Below are 12645 nucleotides of genomic sequence, written 5' to 3'. Positions count from 1 at the left end.
ATTGGTAAGGCCATGTTTGGAATACAATATGCCCGAACATGATTTTGAAACTAATTGAGATGAGTCTGTGAGAGTTTGGAGTTTGGGAGGATGATACCTGTCAACAGCTTCTGAGGTTTGCATCACTAAATCTAGGTGTTTATCTCTCTGTTTGAATTCAACAACTAAAAAAAGTACTTTGTCTATGGTTGCAGGGTTAGGATAAATGAGCCAGATTTAGTGGTGCAAATTTAGGGGGTTGACTCATGGACATTAATCACCAAGAATCCAAATTAAACCAACACAAGTATAAAACAGTTTCACAACTCTGTTTAAAAATATCAGCTAATAAAATAGAACTTCTCTTGGGGAAAATTCAGTGATGGTAAAGAATTGAAAAGGCTGGTACTGCTGTATTTGTTTCTCCAAAGAGAAAGTTGTTGTATCCCAGTGTCAGCGACTGTGTCCCAGATAAATCAAGGAGGAAAGTATAGAATAAATGGGAACGTTTTTCAGTTAATTGGTCCGAGTCAGTATAATCTTATGAAAAATAACAATTTGGATTTTATAATTGGCTGCATAATCAGAAGGCGAGAAGAAACATGTGAAAGCAGGTAAGGCAAAAACTAAAGAGAATGAAATCAATTAACTTCTGCTGGTTCAGCTGACAGAAATATAGATGTTTTATAGCTTCCAGCTTTTCGGATCTGAGGAGGTAACCTTTAATTCTGCCAATGTAAAATAACCAGAAGGTAAATATTTCAAATCCAGTGGAGAGGGACTGAGCCCTCAGTTCTTTTTAACATACAGCTGTCGATGCGAATCAGAATCGTGGCCAGGAACACAAAAACCTTCCACAACCTAAAAATATCCTCCTCATAAAGAAGAAAAATAGATTGTTATACAACTGTGTAAAGGATAACAGTTCAGGTGGACATAAAAAGGAAAGAGGTTCAAAACAAATAGGTATCATGTTCAGCTTTATTGCGAAGAGTAAGATTTCATATGATTCCAGTAGTTACTCAAAAGGACAGGTTCTGCACTATATGGTTGCTATCTCCATGCTGAAGATTGATTGTGACATTATGATAAAAACCCTCGAGGCCAGCTTGATATACACTCCCAGGATATTGCTGAAGGACAGTCATCAATCTGCACAAGCTGGACTACTTCACTGATAAACAGATGAACTAGTGCCTCTCTGACGCAAGAAATATTGTTGATCTTCATACACTTTATTGCATTCCTTAAACACTGCAAAGATTTGAAAGGATTTTCAACTTGTGGGTGGGGTGGGGCACATGTAAAATGCATTGGGCCCAGCCCACCTCGTTCCTGCACCACCCCACACCCCACATTAAGCTGCCTGCCCTGAGTCCTAATGAGGCAATTAGCTGTCTAATTATGTGGCAATTCAGGGCCTGAGTCTGCTTCCACTACCATAAAATGCTGGCCAGTGGCAGGCAGGCCAGAGTGCAAAGGCACTCATCAGTTGGGGGGGATGCCTTGTACGCATTGGGGAACCCCCAAGATGTAACCCCCCAATGTTGTTCCTTCCAAACTGCCCTCCAAAACCTGTCCCCCCCTCCCTAGGCTCTCTGATTTATCCTTGCTCCAAAGGCCCGACTGTCTCCAGTCACCATGATCTTCTCGAGGGCCTCCTTGTAGTCCCAGCAGCACCCACTACAGAACTCTGGCAATGCTGAGTGGGACTTCCTGTCCACTGAGGGGCAGAAGTCCGATCCTGAGCCTGTTTAGCCCACCGGTAGTATGTTATCATGTTCCTTCTGGGGGCAATGAGCAGTCTCCCCTTTCCTCCTCGTGAAATTTGGGAAAGTGAAATTTTTGCTTTTGATTGTTGATAATACAGCAGCTACTTTGCACACAGCATGATCTGAATTGATTGAGAGAGGAATATTGGGTGACATATGTTTGTCTTCAAATAATGCCGTTGGATCTTTAAAATTTGCTTAAATCATTAGTACAGACAGATGGATCCGAATGTTGCAGCTTCCTCTATTGCATTTTAATGTCAGCCTAGTTTATGTGCTGGAGTGATTAGAAGCCACAGTCTAAAGGTGAGAGGCCTAATAATATGACATTTTACAAACTGAGGAAACTTGGCCATGGGCCAAATAAATGGACTTCAAGTGCTTTTGTAATGTTCGGTGCCCTTATTTAAACTAGAATACAACCTATGGCAGGATGTTCAGTGATAATCGGGATAAACCTTAATTCCAGAAGGAAATGATTAACATTTTCCCAATTGCATAAGGAATTTTGATGTTGACAATCTCCGATCTGCAATATATCCTGATGTTAATTGCTGATTTGGGAAGGACCTTGTGATATAAAACCACATGGAACGAATTTGAGGACATTTCATTTGGGTAGTTATAAACTTCCACGATGTCCAAAGATGTGCAGGTTATTTACATTGGCCATCCTAAATTGCCCCTTAGTATCCAAAGATGTGTAGGTAGGGGAATTAGCCATGGGAAATGCGCAGGCTTATGGGTATAGGGCGAGAGGAGGGCCTGGACTGGATGCTCTTTCGGAGAGTCGATGGGCCGGATGGCCTCTTCCTGCATTGTAGGGATTCTATGGAATAGCGTGGAGTTTTTAACCTTTGTTACGTACAATAGCTCCCCCCACAGGTAGGTGGGTAGAAATAAATGCACAGGACCAGAAAAGACTGTTGACATCCATTTGGTTGGATTATTGCTAAAATTAAAAAGAAAAACTAGCATCTTTCTACTGTCTTTCACAGCCTTGGGTTGTCCTAAAGCAGAACAAATCCAATCCATCCAAATTGCACCCTATCAATCTACTCTCAATCACCTGCAATGTTATTGAAGGTGCTGTTAGTGCGATCAAGCAGCACCCAGCAACAATTTGCTCACCAATACTCAGTTTATTATTGCCAGGGCCACTTTGCTCCAGACCTCGTAATAGCCTTGGTCCAAACTTGCACAAAAATGCTGAGCTGCAGAGGCGCTGTGAGGCACCAAGGCAAAATTGAAATGTGAGAATTGGAGGAAAATTCTCAATAGGTTGGAGTCAAGCTTAAAACAAAAGAAGATGCTCGTGGTTGTCTGCCTGAGCACATTGCTGCAGGAAATCCTCAGGGTACTCTCCTAGGCACAACCACCTTCAGTTGTTCATCAATGATCTTCCCTCCACTATAAGGTCAGATGTGAGAGTGCTCACTGATGATTAAACAGTTTTCATTGTCTTTTGCAACTCCTCGGATACTGAAGTAGCCTGTCCTCCTGCAGCTAGACCTGAGCAACATTCAGGCTTGGGCTGATAAGTGACAAGTAACATTTGTGCCACATGTGGTAGGCAATGCCCATCTCCAATTAGTGCTAGGAGTGAGTGCCATCTACAAGATGCACTGCAGCAATTCACAAACCTCCTTCAACAGCACCTTCCAAACCTGTGACCTCTACCACCTAGAAGGACAAGAGCAGCAAACACAGGAACAGTACAAACTGCTTGTTGCCCACCAAGTCACACACACCAACCTGACTTGCAACTATATTGCAATTCCTATACTGTTGCTGGATCAAGATCCTGGAATTCTCTTCCTCAGAGCAGTATAGCCGTAACCAAATGGACTGCAGCTGTTCAAGACAGCAGCTCACTTATCACCCTAGAGGGAAATTAGGATGGGCAATAAATGGTGGTCCAGCCAGCAATGCACATCCCAAGAACAAATAAGTTTCTTGAACTGTTTTCTGAAGTAAACCTTGTAGATTCTGTAATCTTGTAGTGCAAATACATCCAGTTAATATGAAAGCTCTTGGCGGCTTATCTGACTCATAAATTGGAAGAGACTTTGGTCATTATATCTTGAAGCCATTAGTAATCAGCTTATTTTCGTGGGGGAGAGGGACAATGAACTAGAACTTTCTGAACAAGTAACAACAGATGAATGGTTATACACTTATTGATGTGAACTTGTGATGAGCAAGAAATATCCCAAAAATTATAAATCGCCACAGGTTGCTGGACAATATGTGCCATTCTGCTGCTACCTTTGTGCAAACCTCCCTGTGAGTTTCATGAAGTTGCTGGATTTGTCCATTAATTGCCCATTAAATCTGCCATGAAAAGCTGAGTTCAGTAATTAATGGCATGGTAATTGTTCATGACAGTCAATTAACCCCTCTGGCCTAGAATGGAAGAATTAGAAGCATGAAATCTCACTTCAGGTACTAAAATTGTTTTTGGAGATTTTTTAAAATAATGTTTTAAAAGTACAAATGTCATTTTATACTTTTCCATTTTGTTTCTTTCTTTTCTCTGCCTTAATCCAATTTTTCTTCCCCTCACTTTATTTCTCTTTCTGTATCTGATTTGACATTATATTCACTCACATTAATTCTCTTGGTCCTTTTTATTTACTTCTCAATCTTTAAATCTCATTGGTTAAGGAGATTTACTGTTCACTAACTTTCCTGATGTTCAGCTCTGACGAAGAGTCATCCAGACTTGAAATGTGAGCTCTGTTCTCTCTTCTCAGACCTGCTGAGATTTTCCAGCATTTTCTGATTTTGTCCCTGATGCCCTGTTGCATTTGCTGCAATGTTATCAGTTTGCCACCCAGCAACTTGCAGGCGAAAGAAAATTTAACAGTTGAAGTGTCTGGGGGGGAGGAATCTATCTGACTCGATACCCCAAGAGATGCCGTGCTCCAGCAAATTCCGGCCCCATCTTTGTAGATGATAGAGTTTAGGAAATGTTATCAAGCTTCCTACTGTCTTTGCCATTCCGTTCTGTTTCCTGGGCTCCCCAACAGTGATGGAGTGTGATGTAATTATGCAGTAGAAGCACTAAAGGAAAATGCAAACCCAGTGTTTGAGAATGGAAACTAGTAGAGGTGAGATATTAACCCAAAGTGGATTAGTATCTGATTAAAGTATTGGGCGACTGGCTATAGCTTTTATTTATATTTATTTGTTTGTGGAGGGGGTTTGAGTTTAAGAGACTTGGGGTTATGCTGCAACTATACAGGACCTTTGTGAGACCACATTTGGAATATTGTGTGCAGTTCTGGTCGCCTCACTATGGGAAGGATGTGGAAGCATTGGAGGGAGTGCAGAGGAGATTTACCAGGATGCTGCCTGGTTTGGAGGGTAGGTCTTATGAGGAAAGGTTGAGGGTGCTGGGGCTTTTCTCTTTGGAGCGGAGGAGGATGAGGGGCGACTTAATAGAGGTTTATAAGATGATGAGGGGGATAGATAGAGTGGACGTTCAGAGACTATTTCCTCGGCTGGATGTAACTGTTACTATGGGGCATAACTACAAGGTTCATAGTGGGAGATATAGGAGGGATGTCCGAGGTAGATATTTTACTCAGAGAGTGGTTGGGGTGTGGAATGGACGGCCTGCTGTGATAGTGTAGTCGGACACTTGGAACTTTCAAGCAGTTATTGGATAGGCACGTGGAGCACACCAGAATGATAGGGAGTGGGGTAGCTTGATCTTGGTTTCAGACAAAGCTCGGCACAACATCGAGGGCTGAAGGGCCTGTACTGTGCTGTACTGTTCTATGTTCTAAAGTGGGTGTTATTTGCTAGGCCAGCATTTATTGCCTGCCCCTAATTACCCTTTATCCCTGTAAACAACTTGTCCTTTGACTTGTGGGGAGGCGATGGACTGGTGGTATCATCGCTAGACTGTTAATCCAGAAATTCAGCTAATGTTCTGGGGAGCCGAGTTTGAATCCCACCACCGCAGGTAGTGGAATTTGAATTCAATAAAAAAATCTGGAATTAAGTGTCTACTGATGACTATGAAACCATTGTCAATTGTCGGAAAAACCCATCTGGTTCACTAATGTTCCTTCGGGAAGGAAATCTGCCGTCGCAGGTAGGCTGGTCTGGCCTACATGTGACTTCAGAGCCACAGCAATGTGGTTGACTCTCAACTGCCCTCTGAACAAGGGAAGCTAGGGATGGGCAATAAATGTGCACTGCTGCCTCTCAGCGCCAGAGACCTGGGTTCAATTCCTGGCTTGGGTCACTGTCTGTGTGGAGTTTGCACGTTCTCCCCGTGTCTGCATGGGTTTCCTCTGGGTGCTCTGGTTTCCTCCCACAATCTGAAAGACGTGCAGGTTAGGTGCATTGACCCGAATAGGTGCCAGAATGTGACGACTAGGGGAATTTCACAGTAATTTCATTGCAATGAAATAAGCCTTACTTGTGACTAATAAATAAACTTTAACTTAAATGCAGGCCAGCTAGCGACATCCATGTCCCACAAATGAATTTTTTAAAAACTGGCTGAATTTTTTATTTATTATTCGGTTATATTCAATTCCGCATTCCCCCCCAGGAATGGAACCGGACTGATTGCCATAGAATTATGAATTGCTGGTTATCTGGAGAGGGATTTGTAGTTGATCTTTCATGGATGTTCTAGCAAGTTACTGTAGCATTGAAATAATTGGAAGATCCCAGGAATCCAGCCAGTTGAAATGGTCAATTACTAATCACATCTTAAGCTATCAGTAAATATAATTTTCTTTCAGTGTTGGTGGATAGGCTTATTGAATTGTCCCTCCTTGCTTCCTTTTTTCTAATTCTTGTTACTCACACTTTGTTATTTGGATGAAATGTTTTTGGAATGTGTCAAGAATTTACTTGCATGTATCTGCATGGCAGCTGCAAGGTAATTTCCAGACACGTTGGGACGATTTGAGTTGGCAGCAATGGTTGAGTGATTCATAGTTTGCTTCCAATGTCTGTTGATGCAGACTGGTCGGAGCAGAGTGATCACAGAACAGACTGTAAAAGTTGGATATTTAGTGCAAGTGGGAATTTGGTGCAGAAGAGGAAGGAGGTACTTCTTTTTGCTTCCAATACTACTTGTAGTTCATGTAAGCTTGAGGCAGCAAGTATTTAAATATTTCATTCAGTGTTTGTATTAGTTATGTATGGAGAAAGAAAACATTTTAATACAAACGAAACAGTAGGTATCATATAGACCAAGATAAGGCAACACAGTTGTGTATCTGGATTCCAGTATGTGGGAATTTGTGGACAATGAGCCTATGCAGAGTGAAGTCAAAAGATGTGTAAAGTGGATTAGCCATGGTAAATGCCTATGTCACAAATCTCTCTGGCTCAGAATCATTGAACTGAAGCACAGGTTGAAAGTAAATAAGGGGGGGAGCAGTGCTTGGACAGTTTGCCCTAGACTTCCCGAAAGGTACATGTTTCAAATGGGATTGACATGATCAATAATGTACAGAGTAAGGGAAGCCCAGGTAAAGCATAGAAAGAGGATTGGCAGACACTAATGCTATTCAACCAGTACAATCTACTTGCTAGTTGTGAAGTTAAGGATAAAAGCTGTTGGAAGGACTGACGCAACGCAAACCAAAACACCTTAGAAGAGGAGGCTGCCTAAAGGGGGAAGTGGGGGAGGTCCCATTTAGAAAGTACCAGGAGCTAGAGCTAATTCAAAGAACAAATCTCAAGGGTTGTAATTTCCAGAAGTAACTTTTTATTGGAATAAGCCACCCCTGACCAGGGGTGTAACCAGGGTCTTAGCAGAGAAGACTGGTTAGAAGGACTTCCAGCTGGTAAATTGCAGGGAGGGCTCAGGTGAAAAAGCTGGTATTCAAAATAGTTCACAAACAAATCCAGAACTGTCTTGCCCAAAGGAGCATTGCTCCGAAAGCTTATGGTATTTGCTACCAAATAAACCTGTTGGACTTTAACCTGGTGTTGTGAGACTTCTTACTGTGCTTGCCCAAAGGAGGCAGAGAGTGGGTATAGATGGGTCTTTTTCTAAATGGAGGTCGGTCACCAGTGGTGTGCCCCAGGGATCTGTTCTGGGACCCTTGCTGTTTGTCATTTTCATAAATGACCTGGATGAGGAAGTGGAGGGATGGGTTGGTAAGTTTGCCGACGACACGAAGGTTGGTGGGGTTGTGGATAGTCTGGAGGGATGTCAGAAGTTACAGAGGGACATAGATAGGATGCAAGACTGGGCGGACAAGTGGCAGATGGACTTCAACCCAGGTAAATGCGTAGTGGTCCATTTTGGCAGGTCAAATGGGATGAAGGAGTACAATATAAAGGGAAAGACTCTTCGTACTGTAGAGGATCAGAAGGACCTTGGGGTCCGGGTCCATAGGACTCTAAAATCGGCCCCGCAGGTGGAGGAGGTGGTTAAGAAGGCATATGGTGTGCTGGCCTTTATCAATCGAGGGATTGAGTTTAGGAGTCCGGGGATAATGATGCAGCTGTATAAGACCCTCGTCAGACCCCACTTGGAGTACTGTGCTCAGTTCTGGTCGCCTCATTACAGGAAGGATGTGGAAAAGATTGAAAGGTGCAGAGGAGATTTACAAGGATGTTGCCTGGATTGAGTGGCATGCCTTATGAGGATAGGCTGAGGGAGCTCGGTCTTTTCTCCTTGGAGAGACGTAGGATGAGAGGAGACCTAATAGAGGTATATAAGATGTTGAGAGGCATAGATCGGGTGGACTCTCAGAAGCTTTTTCCCAGGGTGGAAATGTCTGCTACGAGAGGACACAGGTTTAAGGTGCGGGGGGGCGGGGGTTTTCACACAGAGGGTGGTGGGCGAGTGGAATCTGCTGCCGTCAGTGGTGGTAGAGGCAAACTCAATAGGGTCTTAAGAGACTCCTGGATGAGTACATGGGACTTAATAGGATGGAGGGTTATAGGTAGGCCTAGAAGGTAGGGATATGTTCGGCACAACTTGTGGGGCCGAAGGGTCTGTTTTGTGCTGTAGTTTTTCTATGTTTCTATGTTTCTAAATGAAAGGGAGCAGAATAGAGTAACAGTCAGAAGCTATGTTTTTTGGCAATATAGTTAAACTGCTTAAAGTAGGAGAAAACCATTTTTAAAAAACGAACAAAACATTAAAGCTGAATGACAGGTTGGGCGTGTGGTCCAAAGAAGCAAACTTTGTACAAACATACAGAGTATCAGGAACAAACTGAATGAATTGCAGATGCAAAGTCAACTTGAGGGTTTTAATGAGGGATTTTAGGAGTGAAGCTGGGAAACACTTCCATATTCAGGGTGGTAGAAGTTTGGAACACCCTCAGACTCAATAATAGCTATTGTCATCTTTTGAATGGTCCTATCATATATTAAGCTGATCTTTCTCTTCACCCTACCTGTAACTGCAACATTATATTCTGCACCCTATCCTTTTCCTTTTCCCCTAAATACTTCATGAGCAGTATGTTTGGCCTGTATAGTGCGCAAGAAACAGTACTTTTCACTGTATCCCAGCATATGTGACAAAATAAAATCAAATGGCAATTCATGTTAATTTTAAACTCAGATTGAGATTTTTGGTACTCAAGGGTATTAATGGGATATGAGGCAAAGGCAAGAACGGGGAGTCAGCTCATAGATCAGCCATGATCCCATTGAATGACTGAATAGGCTTGAGGCTAAATGGCATACTCCTGTTCCGATGTTCCTTAAGCAATAGAATCACTTGGCAGGGTGCTTTGATAAGCAACAGTAAAAAAGCTAAAAGCAGGTATACCTGGTGTGATAATGACACATATGTGGGTCTTGAGATGTTTATTGAAGTGCTACTGTACCTTACGATAGATTTGCCTATTGGGATTTTGAAGTTAGTGCTCACTCAATTGGAGTTTCTCTTTGGATCCCTGTATTAAAGACAAAGCAAATAACAGGTAAAATTGCTACCATGTTGTAGTTTGCAGTAATTTCCGAGTGGGTTGTATTTCTGATGATCTTAAATTGAACTACCGCATGTCAGGCCTGATGAATGATGAAGATCCTGGGATATGGTCCCAAAGATTTATTGTCATGCCTTCTGAGTCAAGGTGTCACCAACAAAACTCAAACATTTCATACAAACCTTTGTTTGTTAAACTTTATTTTTAAAAAAGGCATTTGATAGGTGAAGCAGTAAAAGAATTCTTGGAGCTGAGAGATTTAGGGATTCAGAGATTTGAAAATTTAAAAATGGGTTGATTTAGCTGTGTTTTGTTTTTCAAAAGAGGCTTAAGGAATCCTAAGATATAGTCATATAGATCCTAAGATATAGTAATAAGTAGAAGACAAAAGCAAAACAGTAAACTATTATTTGTAATTTAGAATGCCGTAGTTTAGAAAGGGTATCAAGACCTTCACAAGCATTAAGATTCAATTCACGAAAATGATACCAGGAATTAGAATCTTTTCTTAAGAGAGAGTTGGGAAAGTGGGGTTCTTTCCAAGAGGGAATAAAAGTTACGAGGAAATATGGTAGAGATGCTTTAATTTTGTGGGGTTTTAATAAAGTAGACTTGGGACCAGTTTTATTTTCATTGGTTATCAAGTCCGAAGAAATGGAAGAGATTTCGTGAAATAGGTTGTTAGAATATCATAATAGAGATAGTGGTGTGTCTTAAATATTTAACCACTTCCTTTCAAAAGGAAAAATTAAAAAATCTATGGATAATGGGATTAAGTGGAAAGTTCTTTCAGAAGGCTGATGTAAGCAACTGAAAGGCTGCTTTTTGTGCTCGAAACTGCAGTGTAAAATCATTGTCTGGTTTGTTATAGCAGTAATCTATATTTATAACATAATTGCTATCCCTCCTTTTTCTTCCAGATGCCTTGTTGGCTGATCTAGAGTCGACAACTTCACATATTTCAAAAAGGCCCATTTTCATCCCGGAGGAGACTCCATACTCCTACCCAACAGGAAGCCATATTTGCCAGGAAGTATCTGTGCCCCCACCAGTGCCACCTCCTCCCTCTGCCGATGCTCTAAATGGAGTGATTATTGACACAGTTGAACAGTGGCAGCCTCCTGTTTCAAGATATCAACAGCAACAGGTAGGTGTAAGCCAATCATTGGCTTGTGTTTCCAGTCTGTTGTTTTTGACCCTTCCATACACACCCCTCGTGGCACCTTTACCTGAATTTTTCATCTTGAATTTAAATATTTTATTTAATTTCCTGAATTTAACTCCTGTAGAGTATTAATAGAATGAGGGCGGCAGGGTAGCACAGTGGTTAGCACTGCTGCTTCACAGCTCCAGGGACCTGGGTTCGATTCCCGGCTTGGGTCACTGTCTGAGTGGAGTTTGCACATTCTCTTCGTGTCTGCGTGGGTTTCCTCTGGGTGCTCCGGTTTCCTCCCACAGTCCAAAGATGTGCGGGTTAGGTTGATTGGCCATGCTAAAAACTGCCCTTAGTGTCCTGAGATGTGTGGGTTAGAGGGATTAGTGGGTAAATATGTAGGGATATGGGGGTAGGGCCTGGGTGGGATTGTGGTTGGTGCAGACTCGATGGGCCGAATGGCCTCTTTCTGTACTGTAGGGTTTCTATGATTCTATGAGAACAAGTGTAGCAAAATCTACCAAGATTTAGATCATCCTCGGTTGACTAGGCCTCTCCACCAATTTTTTCAGTGTAACTTTGATCTTTCAGTGAGCATAATGAGTTTGTTTCAGTTTAATGCCACTGCCAGCATCCAGGGAAGAACAATATGTCTTTAAACCCTGCCAGTAATAACTATGTTTCAACATCAGCCATTTCATAATTGCCTTCTGAAAAATAGGTTAAACCATCTTTTGTATATTCTGCTGTTTGGTATCATCTGAAAAGATTTATTTGTTTGGTAAGGTGAGGTGTGCTGTTTAATGTTTTTCAGTTGGTGACTAAATGTGTGAATGATATTTTGTGTGCAGATGAAATGTGAATGTTCTCTGTGTCAATGATTTGAACTCCAGTATGGGGAGGGGAGGGGCCCTTTGGGATTGACTATGACCAACATGGGGAATGTGATTTATAGTGCACACTGGAAGTATAACATGGACCATTTGACGGTGACTGGCATAGAATGAGTGTTTGGAGTGTGACTGGAATTCCAGTCAGTATCCCTTTTGCTGTGTCTGCACTTATGACAAATGTATAGGATTATAGGAACAAGTCCAAAGCAATTCCCAGCTCTCCAGAAGTCTCATTTATTCCTGCCACACCACGTCAAGACCTTAGGACAGTCGTGCTCGGCCCCGAAAGTGCACGCGATCTCGAGGCGGCGCATGCGTGCGGTGGGATCCCGCCCGAGCGTTCCCCTGCTTGGACGGAATTCCACATTGGCCCAAAGCCTCAACCCCCCTCCTCGGGTCAGGTGCCCCACAACATGAGCCGCCTCGCGGAAATGTCCTCCGTGCCTTTTTCTACCGCGCGGAGGCGTTTCCTATACAGGCTGCTGTTGCACACCTTCCACTACCGCATCCTCGCCTGTCGCCCGGATACACCTTAGCGGGCCTTGTTGCCGTCGGGCGGCGGAGGTCCCCAGTAGAGGTCCCTCTAGGGAGGGATCTCCCCCAATTACATCGGGGACCTGGGGTGGAGGGTAATGCATGCAGCAGTGCTGCACAATCATAGAATTCACTGGTTCACGGGCTCCAAAGCTTGCCCCTTCTGTGGCCTTGTGGAGTCCGTGGACCATGTCTATGTTTTGTGTCTTAGGTTGCACTCCCTTTTTGTTTTCCTCAAAAACCTTTTATTGATGTTCTGTTTGCACTTCAGTCCCACGGACACCTGGTGCAGAGAGGGGCGGGTCAGAATGGCGACCTCCTCGTGAACCTGCTCCTGGGCCTGGCGAAACACGCCATTTACAGGTCCAGGCAGCGGGCGATCG

At 43.0% G+C, this 12645-nt stretch overlaps 1 protein-coding gene across 11 annotated transcripts in view; it reads left to right on the top strand.

Moving 5' to 3' along the window:
* The window catches only part of pxna (paxillin a), a 163293-nt gene that overhangs the window by 107689 nt on the left and 42959 nt on the right, over positions 1–12645 (top strand). For 10 of the 11 annotated variants that reach the window (XM_078226893.1, XM_078226892.1, XM_078226891.1 and 7 more), the window contains exon 2: positions 10603–10829. In XM_078226893.1, coding sequence (XP_078083019.1) covers positions 10603–10829 — 227 coding nt within the window. Of the gene's footprint in view, positions 1–6690; positions 6829–10602; positions 10830–12645 lie in introns of those variants that run through there. The other variant, XM_078226894.1, reaches the window with a different exon arrangement.

This window comes from Mustelus asterias, chromosome 13 (assembly GCF_964213995.1).
Source record: "Mustelus asterias chromosome 13, sMusAst1.hap1.1, whole genome shotgun sequence".
Taxonomy (NCBI): Eukaryota; Metazoa; Chordata; class Chondrichthyes; order Carcharhiniformes; family Triakidae; genus Mustelus; species Mustelus asterias.
Note: the sequence above shows the minus strand (reverse complement) of the source record. Positions and strands in the feature narration are given on the sequence as shown.